This window comes from Phaethon aethereus (assembly GCF_964289735.1).
Source record: "Phaethon aethereus genome assembly, chromosome: 16".
In the NCBI taxonomy this organism is placed as follows: Eukaryota; Metazoa; Chordata; class Aves; order Phaethontiformes; family Phaethontidae; genus Phaethon; species Phaethon aethereus.
Window position 1 is genome coordinate 2,731,301 of NC_138592.1, and position 22,334 is coordinate 2,753,634.

At 41.5% G+C, this 22,334-nt stretch overlaps 1 protein-coding gene across 1 annotated transcript; it reads right to left on the minus strand.

Moving 5' to 3' along the window:
• Nucleotides 1-2,874: 2,874 nt before the first annotated feature.
• On the minus strand, nucleotides 2,875-10,157 carry BIRC7 (baculoviral IAP repeat containing 7; the record flags this gene model as incomplete). The annotated part of the gene is made up of 7 exons (XM_082007353.1): nucleotides 2,875-3,223; nucleotides 3,687-3,758; nucleotides 4,694-4,912; nucleotides 5,902-5,947; nucleotides 6,049-6,130; nucleotides 7,416-7,515; nucleotides 9,638-10,157. 7 exons carry the CDS (start codon nucleotides 10,155-10,157, stop codon nucleotides 3,021-3,023), a joined length of 1,242 nt encoding a protein of 413 aa, XP_081863479.1. The 3' UTR covers nucleotides 2,875-3,020.
• Between the last annotated feature and the right edge of the window lie 12,177 nt (nucleotides 10,158-22,334).

Below are 22,334 nucleotides of genomic sequence, written 5' to 3' on the forward strand. Positions count from 1 at the left end.
TTGTTCCATGAAAGACTTCCATTTATTTGGGGCTTTTGAAATTAATCTTCCCTTTCCTCATCGGAAAACACTGACTTTACACTTCTTGGTTTAATACTGTTCCTTTTCCTCAGAGAAATATTGTCTGGATACCAGCATTCTTTACTGGCCTTGTTTGAGAGCAACCAAAATTCAGCACAGGTGGTGGAGAAAGCACACCTTCAGCTTTGAACAGTTGGAACATTTCACTAGTAGTTTCAGGAAGGAATTCTTCTAGATAGTAGTATGAAGTCAGAAGGAACTCTTTAAATTATTTGAGGTCTGCATGTTTTTAACACTGTACCTCTCAAACTGACCAAGCCTTGACGCCACATTTACTAAATGAAACTGAACAAAAACCCTTGCCAAGTACTCTACAGAGACTAAGCATCAAACTATGCACTTAACAGCATGCCTCCTGACTTTAATACACACTGGTAAAGATCAATTAAATAAATACAAGTGTGATGACCAAGAAGCTTCATAACTACCACCCTATGTTATGATGAACACAGGTAATTAAGTACCTTTTAATAGAAGTAAAATAAAGGTTCAGGTAAGCCTATAATATTTAGTATCAATGACTGCCATAAATCATCAAAAAAAAAAATCAGTCTGAGAAGAAAGAAAAGTAAGACAAGCTACCAAGGCTCATATTCCACACTTAATTACCTTTGCGAGTTTTCATTAGTGGAACCATTCATCCTTCATACTCTGACAACCCTTCCTCCTGGCCTGTTTGTGCTAGACATACTCCAAGTACCACAAGGTCACGCAATGACCCTGTTCTGTTAGGGCAGGGACTCCCAGTCCTTTGCATCTCCAACGTGCTGCAAGATTAAGGAGCAGCTGAAGACTTTGGTCCAGTGGGTTCCCTTATCTCCAGGTTTGGAGTGCCCTCTATTGGGGATAGGCATCACTTGAGATACTGCTAGTCAAAACAAACATGTACCCGTTTCTGAAGAGATATCTTGCCATAGAAAAAGAGGCTCCACCCTTCCAGGTGTGGAAAAGCCACAATTTTCAAAGCATGAAACAAAAGCAGCCCAAAAATAGCTGATATATTTACAGCCTTGTAGTCCAGTTGATGCTCAGGCAAGGTTCCAGCCACACCCAGCTAAAGTTTAGGAGGAAATAACACTATTCCAACACTGAGATGGTTTTCTTTTTCCTTCTCAGATTAGCACAGCTACTTAAACTCTAAGCTTTTGTTGTTATTTACAGAGGCAAAATAAAGCCAATGATAGCTTGAACCCAGACACAACACCTAACTTGGCATGGTGGTGCAATTCTGTTCCCTATGAAAGCTGCTGCCTGGCAAAGATCCACCAATTCACAGAATCACAGAATCATTAAGGTTGGAAAAGACCTCTAAGATCATCAAATCCAACCGTCAACCCAACACCACCATGCCCACTAAACCATGTCCTGAAGTGCCACATCTATGCGTTTTTTGAATTCCTCCCACAGTTGGAGAGTTTAAACTGATCAGCTAGTAATTTCTCTCATCCTTGCCAAGAGTTGCATGAATATCTTCTTCTGAAGGCAAGGATGAAGAGCTCTGCCCTCCACATGGCCCAGGGATAACTGACACCTTAAAGTTACTAGAGACAAGCCTGTAATCTAGGGCTGGAACCAAACAGAAGCAACTCCAGAGCCAGTGCTCCAGCCTCCACATATGTGTTTAAGAGCCATGTACCAAAACTCTGGATCAAGTTCAGATGCAGAATTATTCCCCACTTACACAGTTTCATGTATCAGGTCCTTATCCTCCTGCATCCTTATGCTTTCTTTTGTGGTTAAGACAGTCTGGAGGACCCACATGCTGTCTTGTGAATTCCAAAAGGAAGCTAATGGATGGTAAGAACAGTTTCTTCTCTAACTCATGCCCACGTAGTACTGAAGAAGTTCAAGTGATCTACAACCTGATGCTACTAACATTTTAGGACACCACCACACCCCCTCCCCCAGTAGGTCATTATACTAGATATAATCAGATACTCAGACCTCTAAAATAAAACAAAAGAGCTTTTTATTCAGTGAAAAAGAACAGTTAATTTTTAAAAACATCTCTCTTCCCTTGCAGTTAACAAGCTATAGTATTGACAAAACTTTCTCTTTTTGGCTACATGATAGAATGTTCCATTTAAAATAAGAATCATCAGTCTAGCCAGCAAACAGAAGTCCTAAAATGGCAAGTTTCCATAGTTATCTTCTAGTAGGATAATACCCAATAGCCAGGGAAGAGGCTCAGTAAGAAGCTTCCATGAGATCATCGAGTGATCCTAACCATCAAAGAGCCTTTCACCTTCTGTCTAGGGAGGTCTGCTGAGAGTAAAGGAATTGGACAGTCTACAACTGGCCAGGCTTTTCACTTAATTATGTGGATTTGAGTATTATGGAAACATTCCATCAACTGTTGAAAATTCAACAAGGGGGGGGCGGGGCGGGGAAGAGAGCAAAGAGCTCAGAAGAAAAAGCTAGATTCTCCCTCCCTCATGATACATTGCTGCTGAGTATTCTAGCCTCAACAGAATGCGTTTTGTATAAAAATACTCCCATTTTGACTCAGACTTACTGAAGGAAGCCATCAACCCTAGCAGAATAATCTCTAAACAACTGCTAAATGAGAAAAAGAACCAGAGACAGTCTACTGAAAACAGCCTTTGATTTCAACATAGAGCAGGGATTCATTTGAGAATGCAAGAATTTAGAGAAGGAGAATCTCTATCACTAACAGCCTCTTTTTGGAGGACAAAAGAAACCAGCAGAGTTCATCTGGAGCAGTCCTACAGCAAGATCAGCAAGAGTACAGCAAACCAGCAACTCTTACCAGAAACACTATGCATAGGAGCAACATTTAGTAAGTTTTTACACTCATGCCAAGCTACTCTGCAAGTAAGATTGCTCCAGCATCAGTTGAACTATTTACTTATTTTCTTCCTCTGCTGCACTATCAATGAGTTGTATAGACTCATCTTTCCCCTTGGGCACATCATGGTTCAGGACATGAAAGTCCTCACACTTCCCCGGATGACTGCTCTGCAGATAGGACACAATCTCAAATTGAGGGCACATTCTCCACAAGCTACCAGGTGGCCACAAGGAACAAACACAACAGACACATCTCTGTCCATGCACACTTTGCACATCCTCTCCTCTTGCAGGCGTCGGAGCTGTTCTTCTGTGCTCATCCGAGACTCATCTTTACCAAAAAAGAAAAAAAAAAAAGGCCCAAACTGTTAGCATTACAACAGCTCCAGTGTGCCAGTCCCTGTCATCTTAGGCAGTCACACTGCAACTTGCTCATCATTTTGCTCAGAGACTGTGAAAATGGCAAGTGTACCTCTCAGGCAAGTTTAATTTAAGCTGAAAAACTACAGCTGTTATAGACTCTGGCTTATCTACACAAGATTCAGCATCTATGCACACTGGACTGAGCAGGGACATGAGATCAACCAAATCTTTTGTAGAACAGTCTGCTTCACAGTGGAACTCTAATTCATTAAAAGGGTCTCTATGTTGAGTTACTATTCAAGCTAGCACACATTCCCCTTCAGGATTAAAAAAAAAAATGAACGAATACAATGACCACCGATATCATTAGTATAAAAACCATCCCAATTATGCCTAGGCTCAATTTCACCACCACTGTCAGCCCAGTGCACCTGGTTCCTTTTGTTGCACAGGTTGCATTTCTCCTCTTGAACTTGATGTTTCAGTCTCTCTCTGAACAGCATCTGTATAACCAGGAAAGAAGATGGCATTAAATACTATGCCTTTCCTCCCTCTTCAGGCACTGCTGTTTAAAATTGTGAAATATCCTGGATTTCAGTAGCCTTAGGTCAAACACCTACTTACTCTGATGCTGAGCTTCACCAGGATGAGTGTTTGAAGTTATGTTCTCTGTGGTGCTTCAGTCACTATTTATGTTAACCTCTCTACCAAGACATGTCCATATCATATTGTCTCCTCAAAGCTGGCTTATCTATCGGATATCAGAGCCAGCAGCTGCTCGTTCCTGCTCCTGTGCTATTTAATCACATTTTTGTTTGTTGAGGTTTTTTTGCCTTAGCTTAGATGTTAGACCATGATATGGAGACAGGAGCTTTGGAAAGCAGGCTTACCACCAGAGAAAGCCTGTGTGGAACTACATCTTCAAATAAACTTCCCTTGGCAGACTTCATGAAACAGATAACACAAAGACAGACATAGATAAGTTAAGGAGAATAGGTATTATCCAAACAAACAAGTATGGCTATTTCTGATCAAGTCACTGATTCAATTTTAAATAAGCTTGGAGTACTCATGCATCCTAGAAGCCTTGCTTCAGACAACTGCCTCTCTCTGCATCAGATGTGAATTTGTGCACAAGCCTTCGCATCGTGCAGCTGTCTGCTACTGCAGGTCTAAGGGCAACAGAAAATATTGAGGATATCTATACCACAGATATAGTTATTGATACCCCAGTAATCACAGTTCCTTGGTGTTTCTTTAAAGCAGAATCTCATTCTTCAGCCTCTCAAAGAAAGGCAGGTTTGGTTCCATTACTACTCTTAATTCCAGCCTAGGAAGAGAGAAGGCAGACCCACAAGACACTCACAACAGTGCTCAAAATAAAGTGAATAAGAGATTAAACATCCACCAAGAATGTGAGTGTGCGAGTCAGGCATACCTCTGCTTTCCTCTGCACTGCCGCTCTCTTCCCAGTCTGGCTGAAGCAGATCAGAAATCAGTTCAGACTCAGAAAGGTAGAAAGTCCCAGTCAGCACGTATTTATTCTCTACCAGGTTAGTTACCCACATGGGGTCAAAGCCCATCTGCAGGACATTCTGTACTATGGTAAACTGATCCAGAGAAGGAAGAGCCTGCAATTCCCAATTCCTCAGAGGATCTGTAAAGCAGTGAGCAGATACTTTACCAAAAGGAGGCGGAACTTAGGGCAAAAAGTACGCCACTCCCTGAAACTGTTATATATAAAATGGCATTAATGTATTCTAGAACATTCCTCAAGCTACCTTCATACCTTCAACAACCAGATTTACAGTTTTTACTTCCAATCATAATTCACAAGAAAGTCACCAAAAGCAATTTCATAAAAGCCAAAAAGAGACTAATTTTGGATTGTTTATTCTACTGTATCAGTGAACCAAGAACCAAGTCTCCCATGTTTGGCCCCAGTCCAGAACCCTTATCTCTGCTTCCACATCCCAGAACAGAAGTCTCAAAACTGCTTTCATGAAGATCAAGAGGGACATCCCAACTGAAGTCTCTCCTACCTCATAATCTAGCTCAACCATTCATCAGTAAAGACAGAAGCAAGGAAATTCAGCTGGCAGCCCATTCAAAGGCTTAAGTCTTTCTTAAGCTCATCCTATCAGATAGGCTCTTGAAGAGAACGAGAAAAATCAGTTTTCCACAGTTACGGGAGCCAAATTTCACCTTCTTAAATTTCCAGGAGCAACTGATGGATGGTAATAGATCCCCAGGATCAACACTTGCATAAACAACTAGACCTTCTAGCTGTTCTCTGTTTGGTCTCCTAACAAGTATGTTTAAAATGCTGTAGCCTGAAAGATACTACAGACAGACAACATCAAGAGCATGGACAAGTCAAAGGAAAGTTAGGCAAGCACCCAAAAGTCACATGATTATTCAGACTAGCTAAATGTCTCTAGTCGTAGATTAAGAGGTCTCACAAAAGCAAGCAATTTTGCTTCTTGTGCTAGCTACCATTTCCTCAAATAAAGTGAAACAGCTTCTAGAATATCAAAACATCTTTCAAACACCACGTCTACAGAGTGCACAGTAGCTGGGGTAGTAAGAAGTAAGACTACACCACTTTCAATAAAAGACAAAAGACCATGTAATTATAGCACTGACCTTGGGAAGCAGGGGAATCTTCTTCAGTGTGATCCCAGGAATCTCTCTGAAAATGTCACAAGACAGTCACAAAAGAGAAGCATGTGTTCAGAATTCCCCCAATCTACCAAACCCGCATCCACTATATACAAAATATTCGTGACTCACTGGAGATAGCAGGGTGGTAGAAAAGGACTCCTGAACACTGCTAACAAATTCTCTCCCCCTTGACTGCAATAAAAATTCACACCTATAAGCAGAAAGATGTAAAGACATTAGTACATAATATCTCAAGTGAAAGTAGCAGTAGTAGTTTGAATTTTCAAAGCAAAAGGGTGCTATCAGATTAGGAGCAGACTGCTATATTCATTAAAGAGGGAGCATCATGGCCTTTTTTCCCTTGCTCCTTGCATGAAGTGCAATAATAACAGGCTCATGATCCAACCTCCCCTTAAATCAGTCTTCATGTTTGGCCCAAGATGAGCTCACTTGCAACGTCCTTTGGAACGGGTCACAGAAAATGTCGTAATAGAGCAGTTCACAGAAAAAAAACCACAAGAACTGCTACAGAAAAACAAGGTTCACAAAATCTTTCTTTTTTTCAGAGCAGCAGAAACCAAAGCTGTTCTTTGACACTAAAGAAAGTGATTTTAATTGAACTTTTAGATGGTGAACTCTAGGTCAAATTAGTAAATCTCAGGTCTGAACGGTGCCATTCTACCTTAACTTGAGCATTTGATTTTGCTTTTTGAGTGAGAAGATCTAAATATTTAGGCTTTGTCACTTCTATTTATACAGTTCTTTTAGAAAAAAAAAAAAGAACTAGTTACAGCTTAGACAACCATCATCCAGTAGGTTTCATCATTAACATAGAACACTCCAGCGATAAAACAGCCTTCAGAATAGAAGATGTGGCAATGCCTGGAGGAGCGTAAAAAGGAACTGAAGCCAACTGTCCTGGAGTTAATGAACTGTTGTAAGGGATAACACACAGAGAGACACCACACAATGACTTTTTGGGGAGGGTACAAAGGGAGAAAGAGGAGAGGAGAGGCAGTTGCAGATATGATGATTAGGTTTTCAGGACACTTTTTGATTCTTCCACATGCAAGGGGAGAGTAGGAGGAAGGCACTTTTGTAAGACAGTACAGACTAAGCGGCCAACCTAGAAACAAGTTTTCTATCTTGACCCACTACTAGGATCTGAAGATGGTCCCTTACTGTGAGACTCCGGCCTTGAGGATTCAGAACCTGTCTCTTGAGATTTCAGGAATTTCCAGAAGGTTGCAGACTATTGCAACAGTTTACGCAGTTAAAAATGGTTGAACATACCTGACTAGCTTTTCACCTGTTCTAGCTAAGTAGAAAAAAAATCTAGAACTAAGCTAATAAGTGCTGCTTCCAGCCTCTGTTATTACTGCTACACCTGTGAATAATTTGTCTCAAATCTTATGAAAAAAGAACTTAGTGTGGAAATGCATGGCATATCTTCTGGTCTTGCTACAAAAGACATTTGTCAACCAAGACTGACTTACCCTGGATACCATTTGGCATGTTCCCTCCAAGGATCATCTCCAAACGACCAGTTCCTCACACCACCATCACAGTAAAAACACCTCACTACATCCCCTTGTCCTGAAAAACACATCAAGAGATTATTTGACATCCGAGACACTATAGGTTCTACTAGCTCCAGATGAGAACGCAGGCCACCAGACAGAACAGATGAGCACATGACAATTTACCAACACTGTGCAAGTTGTATAGAGGCAGAAATCTGATGAGAGTTTAAACTCCCAGAGCTGCAGCTGGTTGAGATGATTCCAGATCTGGGTCACAAGCTGACAGGCAGCATGCATTTGAGCTCCATAGCTCCCATGTATGCACACACTTACCCAATCCCCTCTTGCCTGCATTTAGAGTAAAGTCGTAATTAATTATACCTATAAACATACTTTGTTCCCTAACCACAGTCTGCCACAACCAGCAGCGGGCAGTCAGACAATGTACACAGCTTCTGTCTCATAAGTGTAAGAATTTGCCACATCACAGTCCCAGGCTATCCATCCTGCTACTGTGCTTCTCTTCACAGAAATCACAGGGGGGAAAAATAATTAAAGCTAAACACAGTTAAGACGACCTGCCTACAAATTCCCTGCCCTAAGGGCAATGAAACAGTGTCAGTAAAGGCTGCCGAGTGAGTTTGGGTCACACAATCTTCCAAACACTCGCGTGTTAGAGTACTGTTTGGCTTAACTCAAGTGCTCAGTTCCAGAGTTCTCCTGCTCAGGTGACTGCAGGGGAGTGCCATGTCAGACTGATGCTGCCTAATGGGTCCCCAAAGTCTCTGTGCAGCCGCTCTGCAAGTGATACATCAAGTCCAACACAAAACACAGAGGTTTTTAGCTGAAGACACCACTTTATAGTTTATTCGGTGTTCCTGGCCATTAGTAAAGAAACAAAAGCAGCAGATAAGCTAATTTGCCTATAATGCTCTTCCATTTAGGCATGCATGCTGTTTAGCCCCTGCTGCTGTGCTCCAAGTAGACAGGTACAGCTTCTTAGTATTAACTGCATCTATAGCAAGATCCAGGTTATGCAGTTTGAATGAAAACTCTTGCAGAAGTAAAGAGGCATACTAGCAAACTAACCAGTGACTTCCTTTAACTCAAGCTAAAAGAACAGAAGGTCAGTTATTTAGACAGACTTTCCTAGGCGCATGTCTCACCATGTTACATCTCAGATTTTTTCCAGCTATCAGAACATTTAAGGTTGTTTTTTCCCCATTCCCACCTTTACCAATGAAATAGCAGTTTAAGTGGAGAACAGGGCAATTCAATTTTACTTCAACAATGTGAGTGTGAGGCATTCAGGATGCACAGGTTTGTTTCTGCTAAGGGAGCTTTAGTTTATGGACCTTGCCTTGTCACTTCCTTCCAGGTTTGATGTGCAACTACAAAACAAATAGATTCCTCATGCGTAAAAAAAAAAAAAAAAAATCACTTGTAACACACAGAAATATCACGTTACTAGCTTTCAAAAAAACAGAAGGATCCCCTCAATATTTAATTACAGTCAAGCATTAACATACTGTAAATGTTTCTTCTGACTGGTCCGTCCAGGGAGGAGTACTTGTGTAAACCTATTATCTAACCAGCAAAGCCTTCTCAAGGGGAAGCCACCATGTTATATGGATACTCACATGCATATGGTAACAACAAATATTGCCTATTTTCCTCAAAACAAAAAAATATCTTTTATTTCTGTATTACAAGTCCAGGGTCCTTATGGCAACAAGCCAGAGCAACAGCCAAATGGGCTGACTACCTCCAGGTTTCACTCAGATGTGGGGGTTTTTTTGAGACGAGAAGGCATCAGCACAAGACAGAGCTTATACAAAACACAACACGCCAAGTGTATGCTTCAAGTCCTTCCAGAAGTGCAAGTAATAAATAGGATCTTAAAGCACACACTTCTCTGCCAGTAAATATCTGTTTAAAACACATCACTTCTTCCACACATGCTTGTAAGGGAACTGACTTCCTAGTGGATCCCTCAGTATGCAAACAGGGGTTCACATTGAAGTGAATTCTGCACAAGCAACTGAAACAGCACAGGCTGAAGGAAGAATGTGGTTTCCAACTACACTACACATACCTTTAAGTGGCTGTGCAAGTGCCTGTGCAAGCAGTAGAACAGTGACACCTTCAAAAGTTAAGTTGAATAAGAGTTAAAAACATTTCCCCAGAGTACCTACCTGTGTAAAAGAATCCTGCTCTAGCCAGTTGTTCAGGCAGCATGTCAGTATATTGTGGCCAGTGCTGAAACGTAGATAGTCTCATCTCCTCTGTTACCATCTCCGGGTATTCTGGTTCGTTGGGCAGGCCTGCCTCCTCACTGTCTATTCCCTGCAAAAGGCTGAGGAACTGCCCATCCACAGTGTCAAAGATTTCCTGAAGAGGAAGCATCTCTTGGTTCCCAACATCCTCACCACAAATGAATTTACAGGAAGGGAAGAACTTCAGATGCTCTGCTACTGGGCAATCACCAGGCCCCCAGTCCTTCAGGACACCACCACAGCAGAAACACTGTACTTCATCTCTTGGACCCACAAAGAAAAAACCAGCCTTGACCAAGTCTCGGGCAGACACGGGTGAGGTGCCTGGCCATTGCCAAAAAGTCCTCAGTCTTCTTGCTTCGTTCCTCATGCTGGATTCAAACAACTGGCAATGAGCAGCCCTGAGCTCAGTCTCCTCTGCTGGTGTCATATCCCCCATGTTCTCGTTCTGAAAGAGAGGATGAGACAGCCAAGAGTGGTCAGCTGGATACCCGGTGTCAGGCAGCACTCACTCTGCGTTATTTGTTCCTCATCCCCATGCATATTCCGGAAAGCTCCCGGTCTTGACAAAGCTGAGCTTGTTTCGGAATTGCAGCCCAATCAGAGATCTGGTGCTTCTGTACTTTGCTGTTGAACTTTTGCTGAGTCCTCACTAGTGTCTGAAGGGAAGAGACCAGCACTTTCTGAACCCCTCTGCCAATTTATAGGCAAGATGCTTGTGGGAACAGATAGTGCAGGGGGAGGGCAAAGCCTGTGCTGCCTCCCCTGCTGAGCCAATCCATCCCAGTGATAAATCCCCAGTCATTTTGCTCAGCTTTTACATTTACATTAAAAAGACACTGCTTTTTATTTCCCGCCCTAAAAACAGATTTAAGAAGGCATGCCTTAACAAAGCAGAGAACAACCACATCCAAACTATGTCTTATAATGTTCATTTTACAGCCAAACACCACACAAAGTATCAGTAGATTTTTCATAACCCTATTACGCTAATTAAACAGGGAATGTACAGAACAATCTCTATAAAAGAGAACTTCTCCAGGACACAGTCTAAAATAAGTAGGTCTGGTTTCTATAGGGAGGTGTCCTTAAATCAAAAATAAGACTTTTTTGCCTGTGCTAGTTCTGTACAAGAGGAAGAGTGAAATTAAAGAAGTTATCAACTACCCAATTATCCAAGCCCTCATCCTACTTAAAGTAATAGCCCTTCCCTGTATGAGTAAACTAAATTGCAACTCAGCTGCTGCTTTTAATACTTTCTATATGGCTGGCAAATACACTTTCAAAAGGTCATACAATTACACAACTGAGAGTCAGGATCAGTTTAACTAATCACTCCAAAGGAATTCTTTCAGAGTGAAGTCACTACAGATGTGACAAAGTGGTAGGTGCAATCAAATCAAATTTTTTTTAATTAAGTGCCCTTAAAAATCCCTTCACCACCTAAATCAACAGGTCAATTCATCACGAGGAAGTGCTATCTACTGGTTATCAGAGCTAAGCATTATAAGCACACAGATCCAAACCATCACACAGGCAAATATTAAATAGGAAAAAAAAATACATACATACACACCTAAAAAGATATGGTGTTTCAAAGCTGGTACACCACGTTATTAGGGTAATAGATAACTAGATAACAGATAACTACTGCATTGCACCCTTTCCAATAGGCACACTGCAAAAACCAACTAAGTGGAGACCACTGGTATAGCAGCTACTCTGCAGTAAACACAGACACAGGGACCGTTAAGAGGCACTCAGGCCAGTAGCATCTCTGAAGTACTATTCCTCTTAGTTAAGTGCTGCAGTACATTTAGGGGGAAAAAAAAAAACAAACCACACAAACTTACAGGGCATTTTACCTGCAAGACCTGCAGCCAGAGTAAACAAATCTATCCTTCACAGGTGTTACACATTTAATGAGATTCTAAAAGCAAAAGCAAGCTTGCTCAACCACATGCCTATCACAGTAAAAGGTAGCAAGGAAGAGAAAGTTCGTTAGCAACTAGAATTTTCTTCTATAATCACAGTCACAGAAACCAGAGTTGTAGGAAAATACACCAATGACATGGTTTAGGGAACATGGTGGCACTGGATTAATGGTTGGACTTGATGATCTTGAAGGTCCTTTCCAACCTAGTGATTCTGTGAAAAGAAGGCTCTAGAAGTTTGTTTTAGAAACCGTGCATTATTTACTGCAATAAAGTAGTTACTCAAGAGAACTGCCGCTGGTATAAAGAAAAATCCATATGGAAAAAAACCCTGATATACAGCAGAACTTACAGAATTTTTTTAGCTAAGCAAACTTATGAGAGTGCAATTTTTTAGCCTGCAGAGCAGATTTTGCTCTCAGAACACAAAGAAGGAACAGAGAGACTTATTTATTAGGCACATATCCATGTTGTTTTCATCTTGGACCCTAACAAAACAAAAGCTATTATTCTTAAATTATGGCAAATGCTATTTTCCACCTAGAAGGTGACAGAGTTGTCTTAACCTGCTACCACTTAGGAAGTACACATCAGAGCAAGCTTCGCAGCAAGACACAAAGAAAATGAGTTTTTTCCACCCAAAAGCTTAGCAACTGAATCAAGCTTTTTTAAAATAAGATATGCAACACCTGAGTACAAGAATATTTATCTTTTGTCTATGAAGAAATCCATTCTGGTTTACCTGTATTAAAGTAATTTATATGCTCTGCAGAAGATCCATTAGCTTGGCTAACAAGGCTCTCCAAACCAAACTGATATCTTAAATAGTTACACCACCACTAACAGCCAGTATTCTCCCACAATATTCTCCACTACTTACATCTATATAGTAATACAATAACAGAATCACTAAGGTTGGAAAAGACCTTTAAGATCATCAAGTCCAACCGTTAACCCAACACCACCGTGCCCACTAAACCATGTCCCAAAGCGCCACATCCACACGTTTTTTGAATATTTCCAGAGATGGCGACTCCACCACCTCCCTGGGCAGCCTGTTCCAGTGCTCGACCAGTCTCTCGGTGAAGAAGATTTTCCTAATATCCAATCTAAACCTCCCCTGGCGCAACTTGAGGCCATTTCCTCTCATTCTATTGCTGGTTACTTGGGAGAACAGACCAACCCCCACCTCACCACAACCCCCTTTCAGGTAGTTGTAGAGAGCGATAAGGTCTCCTCTCAGCCTCCTCTTCTCCAGACTGAACAACCCCAGTTCCCTCAGCCGCTCCTAATCAGACTTGTGCTCCAGACCCCTCACCAGTTTCGTTGCCCTTCTCTGGACACGCTCCAGCACCTCAACATCTTTCTTGTAGCGAGAGGCCCAAAACTGAACACAGGATTCGAGGTGCGGCCTCACCAGTGCCGAGTACAGGGGTACAATCACCTCCCTACTCCTGCTGGCCACACTATTCCTGATACAGGCCAGGACGCTGAATACACTTCCAAAGCAATATTAGAGCTAATATCAACATTTTTCTCCAATTAGCACAATTAGAACAGGCAAAAGAAAAGAAAAAAAAAAGAAAAACTTACCTGTAACGTGCTAAAAAAACCTCCCAAAATACTTCCAAGAACAAAGACTCTCCCAACCTCACAAACTACTCTGCTCTCATCTCTTCTCAGCAATACAGAGGTCTTTCTCAAAGAAGCAGAAACCCTTCTGAGGTACAAGTGATGCCACCTGACACGAAGCCATTTCTAATGCTTCATTTTCCCCAATTGGTTGGTTTTGTGCTGAAATTCTCTATTGGCTAACCAGTCCAAATTTCACCTACATAAGTGTGAGTTATTATGGAAAGACACAAAGTTAAGCTCTAAATTCCTCCATGAAATAACTGTTTCAGCCCCTGGAGAAAAAAAAAATAAAAAATATAATAACCAAGCCTTGTGATCGTGTTAAAACCTAGCATAGTAGCAGCCATGACATCTTGACTCCTGTGACTTAATGATTACAATCCTCCTGTTTTGCTATAGTACTTTTGCTCCTGCAACCATGATTTTTTTCTTTAATTTCTATTGATGTAATAACAGAGATGAACACAATCATATTCTAAGAGAAGACCGTCCAGGTATAGGTTATGACATATATCAAATACACTGTAGTAAGTCATAGTCGGGCACAACAGCAGTTCCCTATCAAGAGGGCGATAGCCCTCTCAGCCCTTGCAACCATGCTCTGACCCTGTATTAACAGTATTTCTGTGTCTTTTTCAACTTGCTCTCACACATGTGTTTTGCACCTTACAATTTTTAAGACAAGGTACTATAAAATTAACAGATAATTAGTAACAAGAATTTACTCAAGACAGTTTGAATTAGATTACATTGCCTTTACTTTGGGAATAAACACTCTTTTGCTACTATTGCATCGTCACAATTTGAAAACCTATTCCTTTGCTTTCCTGTGGTCACAATTCATAATGAAGGATTTTAAGGCTTGTTTTGAGAGGTGTTATTACTTGAAAATGTGTTTTCCTCTACCACTTTTCCGCCTGAGATGCATGCAGCTTATTCTAAGGTACGTGCTTGACAAAACCTATGTTCTCCATAGAGAGTTAGCTAACATAAGAACACAGGTATTTTATGTTTGTAAAAAGTGATAAATTAGGATTTTTCTTTTAAGGAAAAAAGATCCAGAGTCCTTTTCTTACAGGCAAGCCTACACAAACATTTTAATTAAAAAGAACAGTGCTGAAACTTTTTTTTTAATTAAATATGCATTAATGAAAATCCCTGAGCAGTAGAGGGCAGTGCTTATATACAAAATTTACAGAATCTTGTAACCAGCGAATGTGATTATTTTTTTTGTCCATAATGAATTAGTATGTAACTGCACATTATCTTCTGCTCCACAGATCCTGTTCTCTGTAAGTCTGTATTGATTTTTGAAGAATGTATCCTAAAAATGTAAGATACAGAGTTAACAAAATCCCTCTTAGAGAGGCTGTTTGGGGACTCTCCTGATGGGTTGTAGTGAATCACCTGTTAATAGATAAGAATGATCGATAGTTCTGATCTTGTGCAGCATTTTACAAGCAATGACCTCATCTTGTACTGCTTATAACCACCTTGCTTCTCAAATGTGATCTCGGGAGGTGTTGAGAACATGGTAGGCTCCTTGATTTGCCTTCCTCACAGCCATGCCTTGGCCTCACCAGCAGTCTGCAAGCAGCTCTCCAGGGATGGTTTCATGCAATGCTTAAAAAATCTGCCAACGCCACAGGGTGCTGATGCACCATAGTGTTGTGGTAAAGGTGTACTGAATTGCCAAGCCCATAGAATTCCATTTCTTCTAGTGGGGCCCCCAAGGTGACTGTTTAAAGAGGTAAAAGCTGTGTAAAAGCTGTATAAAAGCTCAGAGGAGCTGAAAGGCAGCTTCTACTTTAATTTACAAAATTTGACTTATTCTGGCAGTGATTATTAAGGTTTCTTTTGTTTGCATAACATTCTTTCGTTATGCAAACTTCCAGACAGGTTTAAGGTTTGTTTTCTGTGGGGATACACTCATGTGATTTGGGGAGGGAACATTTCACTGACAAAGGAAAGCTCAGAAGGACTAGTGAGATGACTGTGGCAGAAGAAGATGAAGTGACACCAAGTCTGGTGCTGAGAGCAATTAAAAATAAGTCACCATGGACAAATGATGGGGTTTATTTTAGGACACCAAAATTTTGAAAGCAAAAAACATATTCAGTATGTGTTGTATGCAACTATTATCAATCTTTTTTAGCAATTCAAATACATATTTAGTTCCTTTTCAAAGACTCAAGATGTCCTACTGAACTTCTCAATGCTTCTTAAAATGAAGAGTGTAATGAGCTAACGACAAACAAATGTGGGAATCAGTAAGCATCAATCAGGAGTCCAGGATAGATGAGTGATAACCATCTACTGCACCCTCACTGTACCCCTGTACAAGTAACATAATAATTCCTACACCGCTGAGCTCATTCCAAGCATAACTGGAAACCAACACTAGCCAGTGATTTGAAACACTTTAAAAAGACAGCAATGTAAGTGTAATTAATCAAAAACATGTTTGCTAATATCAGCCTGATTTGGAAGGAAAGCAATCAATAAATACAAGGGCCAGAGTATAGCTGGAGACAGCATTATAAAGAGCTCAAAAGGGCTGAAGTGACTGGAGCCCCTGGAAAAACTCCAGCAGAGTTCAGCATCTCTAACCTCAAGGTTCTACAAAGCTGCAAGAGGATGAAGCTGTTCTGTGTGGTTTAGCTCAAGAAAGGCAACTGTGCTTTCATCAATAAATTAAGAGTTAATAAAAAATTCCTGAGGAAAGAGTCTTTTATAACAGTGGGAAAAGGTATCAGTTGACATTATTGAAGAAGCAAAAAGGCTGGGAAGATGAATAGAGATGCCATAGCTTGCCACTGCAACTGATGTGTAAGGGGGCTCGATATCAAGGAAATGGATGGTATAATTCCTGTTCCCACTTGCTCAGAACCACTCTATGAAGACAAGGATCCATTTTTCAGAGTAAAATGTTCAGACCTTGTGATATAACTGCTTTCCAGACTGAAGCAGAGTAGACAAAATCATTAAATTTGTACCCATAGAAGTAGATGACTTCTGCTGTTTCTCCGTGTAGGACCTTGCTTTTCCTCTTCTGTCTGCCTCTTCCTTGTTTGTTGTCCTTCATCTTCCTTCACGCTGCATGGCCAGCTGGTCTCACCCTGCAGCACACCACCTGCACTCTGCTATTATCCTAAGAGTTGCTGGCACTATGTTTCCGGCAACAGTAAAATACCCAAGGCATCCATAAAACAAGTCCACTGCGGACAGGCAGCATGATCCAACCCAGTGAATAATGACTGAAACGTGGCTGGCCACAACAAAGACAAGCACAAAGTGTTGAACCTTAGGGCAAAGCTCAGGAGTCTCACTTTGCTTTTTCATCCAGCTCAAGGTTCCTTCTTTTAGCACGAGTACTGCTATACATCTAATGCATATCAACATTTTCCTTGCTGCACTTTGCTCAGTGCATTTTTTCAATAATAAAGAAGAACAAATTGAACAAGTTAATAATAAATCATTTACTCCTCCAAACATTAACAATCATTACTTCAGGAAGCCTGAAAAACATTGCTATAAAGTAAATACACATACTATAAATATATACTGCCAGAATTAATACACAGGTGAGTAACGGATACATGTTTTGAGAAATGATTTCCTAAGGATTCAAACCTTTCAATCTCCTCCCCCAATTCTTTCTTCTGGCCTCCACTACCATAGCGTCTGATTTCCTCAAAACTTTGTGTATTGTAATACTTAGGAATAGCGAAATGTAGCTTGCAACATGATCCATGAAAGTGCTTAGAATCAAATACTATTAATATACCAGCAATCAAATACCATTAATGTACAGGAACAGAACACAGTACATATCAAAAGAAAAATCTGCAAAGCACAGCAGATATTCAAAAAATCAATAGAGGAAGTGACCTTAAAATCCTAAAGTGATTTGAAAGAAAAGCAAACTAACATGCTAGTTCCTTGGAACAAGAAAAATTAAAGTGTTTCTGACACAAGCCATTACTATGTTTTATTTTGTTTCATAAATTCATGATTGCAGTGTCCAGCCTATTACAAAAAAATATTTCTGCTATAGAAGATAGAGTGGGTTGAAAACTGTTCAGTGCTTCTTCAAAAGATAACTGTTTTTAGAAAACAGTTTTAATTTTTATTTTTCTAATTGTTTTTTGGAGCTGAGAAATTTGAGAGTTTCTTTTTCAAGGGTCTTATTTTCCTCTTTATTTGGTTTTCTATCCCTTCTTGCCTTTGCCAGTGAACACGAAACATCATGGGGACAAAATGAAAAAGGGGACAAAACAAAAAAAAGAACAAAACCAAAACCCACCCATTAGTTGTTTTTTTTGTTTCCCACAACATTCTGAATACTTAAAAAGAAAAATCTGTAAAAATTCAATGCTGCCGCAAATTGAATGAACTATTTTCGGTTTTCAGCAGATCAATGTGATACCCAAAGAGCAAGCAGAGTGCTTAAAGGGCTGAGCACCAGCACAGGGATTAGGAATACGAATCACAGGTTCAAGAGAGAACTGAATGGCTAAGTACAGTCCCCTCAGTGAGCACGGAAAGCATGAATTATATTCCTGTTCTTTCTCCCTTTCTGCGTAGGATCTGGCTGGTTTCCCCTAAGATCAGTTGTGCTTCTCCTTCCTCTCTATTCTTGTGTCTCCCTCTCACTGACTCCGATCATTTCCCGATTCCTTCTGACTCTGCCATGGAGGAGCCTCACACTTCTGCTCTACTCCCTCTACCTACTCAAAGCCTGACAGGAGGTACACAAACAGAAGACATGTAGCCCCATGTAAACTGGGTGGCACTGCTGCTCCAAATTATTCACAAATAAAACTAACAACTCTTCAGAAGAGATTGCTGTCAACTTGTGACTAATGTACATTCCACCATTCAGCCATTAATTACCTTTAAAAAAGATTTGTCAGGCATTGTTATGACTCTAATGGAGCTCATCCTACTTTTTAAGTGGTGGAAAATCAGCCATCAAGAAACATTGAACATCTGATTTTCCAATTAAATTCTGCTATAGTTTGGGACGTGTTTTTATTGCAGAGAGATATGCCTAGTTACCTGAATGCTGCTTGGACGACAGGCAGAAAGATCTATTCTTGAGCTATTCACACTAGCAATCATCTGTTTTTCTCCATGCAAATTGACTCAGAATAGGTTTATTTTGTCCCTGTATCAATAATCAATAGCAAGATTGAAAGATGAGGAAGACAGACAACAGACCAACTTGAAGGACACTGCAAAAGGCTGAAGTGAAAAACAGGTGACCATATTCTAATAAGTAAGCAAAGACAGACTGACCTTACAATTTAATGGAAACTACCTGAAAACAGCAACAAAGAGCTGCCAGTGATGAAGATCAAAAGGGAGACATCAGAGAGCCCTTGTGATCAGTCACTGCTCAGGTGAGCTCCTTGCTATAGCTTTTCAATGAAGTTGTCTTGCAAAGAGCAGAATGTCCGATGATGATGTCAGATGGTACCTCTTCACAGGCCACATTCTTTGCATATCATTCCCCTTCTCATGTTTTCACAAGCAATGTGTCAGTGATGAAAAACAGGAGAGAAGAACAGATACTATTTTTCTCTGTGTCTGCTTTTATTTTTCAGCCTAAAACGATGGAAGTTAAAATTGGATCCTTGCTTTGTTTACATTCCACAGGGGCATGGGGTGCAGGAGGGAGATGATTCCAGCATGGCAATGTTTGATTTTAGCCCCCTGCTCAGAGCAGATAGGGCTGCAGAAATCCCTGTAAAATCTAAATTTGAAAAAAAAAAAAAAAAAAGTCTTCTGTAATTTACATATCACCTCTTCTGAGATTTCACAGAGTGTTAGTAAAGGAAGCAAAAGATAACCTTAACTTTTCCTTGTACTAGAAGAATGTATCACTATGTTTCTCTCAACAACACCAAAACCAAACCACCACCTGTGTTACCCTCTATATTACAGTGTTACACTCCAAGAGTACCCTGAGTTGATGTAATTCTGAATATTGTTTCTTGTCTATAAGCTTCAACAGAGACTTCTCATCTTACTGGTTTTGTTTCTAAAAGATTGTGTACTTCTTAATGGATGGGCAAGATAATTCTTAAAGTTACCAGGAAGAAATAATAACTCACATTTTCCTAATGCAAAAGAAAAAAAAAATATTCCCACAAACATGGACTTAGGCACATATATATCTATGCCTGACATGCTCTGTCTTTAGGTCTAAAATAACAGGTATAGGCCAACAGCTTTAGTCCCCTGTACCTTAGGATGCTGAAGCAAATACAGTTCTAACATTCTGCCTACATACACTCACGGCTAGGATGATTCATAGTCACATAGTTTCTATATCAAGACTAGTGAACATACACAATCACATGGACTTCAGAGCAGTGCCCATCACCCAAGGATCCAGGACAAGCCTTTCCCTTTTCCTTCTAGACAGATGTTCCACTCTGTAGCCATGCTGCTCACTTTTTTCTCACATTTGTTTTTGAAGCACTGCTCTTAGATGGCCTTTCCAGCACATCCAGGGACTCTCAAGAGCACAGACTTACTTTGTCCATAGCTATACCATACACAGAATTAAGATAATACATGCCAATTATTACCTGCTACCTAAGCCAAAGAAAGAACTTGAAGCACCTCCAGGTGCTGAGGATTAATGCAATACTCTTTCTTCCTTATCTCTGGATGACTGCTCGGGAAGAAAGAAAAAAGAAAGTGGACTATTCATTTCAGGTATTTTATTAGAATAGTAAATAGAAACTCAAACTAACAATTTCCAAACATGAACACAGAGAAGACTCTCGTTTTAACTGCAACTAAAGGAAAGGATGATTGCATTGTTTAGTATCTTTCATGAGGACTAGAATTTGCCACTTTTACCCGCAAAATTAAGCATGGAGATGTTACAGGTAAGACTCTCTAACTTCTGGAACTACTGTCTGGTATGGCAGAGTCTTAACTACTTTGCTCAGAGCTCTAGCTAGTTGTGAACGCAGTAATGAGACTGGATACAAGCATCATACCAGTCGGTACTAGGCCCAGTTTGGGCCTCAAGTTACTACCTCAGGCAATAACACACTATATTATACACATGTTGAAAGCCTGATTTTGATTCATCTTTCTCTCAAATATGGTCTTATATTACTCATATCTAGAAATTGTATATGGTGCATGTGTATGACAAGAAACCTACACAAGAAGTATGTTCAAAGCTGAAAGAGACTTACCAAGCTAAATCTCTGCAGGTATTTTGATACCTTCAAGAAAAATTTGGGTTTCTGGACAACTTAAGGACCATTATTTCTGTTGTCCAAACAGGTATCAGACACCTATGTGACACGATAAAAGTGACATACTGTTAATCAATAAAAATCCTTTGTTACAAATCCTTTTACTGCACCAGTTTCCAAAGAAGCCAATAGAAATAATATTCTACAAATCTCATTTAGTTGTTATCATCTGGTACCAGTGTTGTTTAGAAGCACTGTAATGGTATTCTCTTTTTGTTGTGGTGTAAGAGGCTCCCAGTCTACCACACTCTAATTGGGCACTGAGTGAACTATCATTTACCATGCTTGTAAATCAGCAGGACAGTAAGGCCTCTGGGTGTTACCGTACTACAAGTGATAAGACAGAAAAACAATGATGAAGATTTCTGTTTCATCATAAAACGTTTATGATTTGGTCATCAGAACTCAAAGAGATTCGAGGCAGATTGTTACACAAGTTTTTGTATTATCATCAGTATATATAATGTATTGTAAACTACAGGACCTTGGCAAGGCAGGAACTGCCCTTTTGTTCTGTACTGTACTACAAACTGTATCGTGACCAAAGGTCCTAAGTAGGACCTAAAAACTCTTTCAGAAGTAGCAACCGTTCTGGTCATTAGATATTCCAGCCGTTCAGAAAAAAACAAAACAAAAAAACCCCCAATCCACTACACAGAAGAAGCAGAAATACAACCATTAATGAGGTAGACTTCAAATACTAGAAATAAAAGGGCATTGCTTTCATTTAATCTGATTTCTCCTTAAGGTAGCCCTCCCTAAAAATTAAAGATTGAACTTTGGCATAAAGGAGCACTGAATGACTACAACTCAGGCAGCTTATCCAATACTGCTTCGTTTCCTCACCTTCCCTCAGAAGGGTGCATTGGTAAATGACAACTCTTCCTGAAAACCACTAGTTTACTTCCTGGCCCTCCTGAAATGAACATCAGCTATGCTAAGGGAGCCAAGATTTCACCCAGGTTCTGCAAAACAGCACCTGGAAGGAAAAGAAAATGAATTAACCTGAAGAAAAAAACATCTGTGAGCAGCCGCAGCCAGCAGTTAGGCCGGCCGTCACCCAGACGATCCCAGCTGCAGCTATCCTGGGCCCAAGGGCTGGATCCGCGCCGCCTGCAGGCTGCTGTGAGGGGAACCCGGCCTCCCCCAGAGCCCCGGGCCAGGGCTGAGCCTGCAAGGCCGAGTCTCGGCAGCGGGCAGGCAGCTCCGCAAAGGCGGTGAGCGGGAAGGAGATGGGCCCGCAGAAGCGTGATGGGAGCCGCCCGGCCGCGCATGCGCGGCAGGTGCCGCCGCGCTCTACGCGCCTTCCTCCCCCTCCCCGCCTGCGCCTGGCCGTGCGTTCCCGGCGTGCCCCGCGCGTTCTCGGCGTTGACGTCACCGCAGCCCGGCGCCCGCCGCCATTGGAGTTGGAGGCTCTGGCTCCGTCCCTCACTGCGGCCCGACGGCGGCGGGCAGGCCCGGGCGGTGCGGCCCGGGGGCATGTGAAGAGACGGGGCCGGCAGGGTGAGGCGAGGTGTGGGACCTGCGCCGGCCTTATCGTCCCCTGGGGCCCCCGAGGAGACGCCAAGCGGCGGCGCGCGCGCCAGCGGCCCCCTTCCCTCCCCCTCGGCCCCGGCCCCTTCCCCTCCCCGGCCGCCGCCTGAGGGGAGAGGAGCTGCCGCCGCCCCTCCGCCCAGGCCCCGGAGCTCCGCGCCGCGCCGAGCGGCCCAGCCTTGTCCCCCGGCCCTCTCTGCTGAACCACGGCGGCCCTGTACATGAATT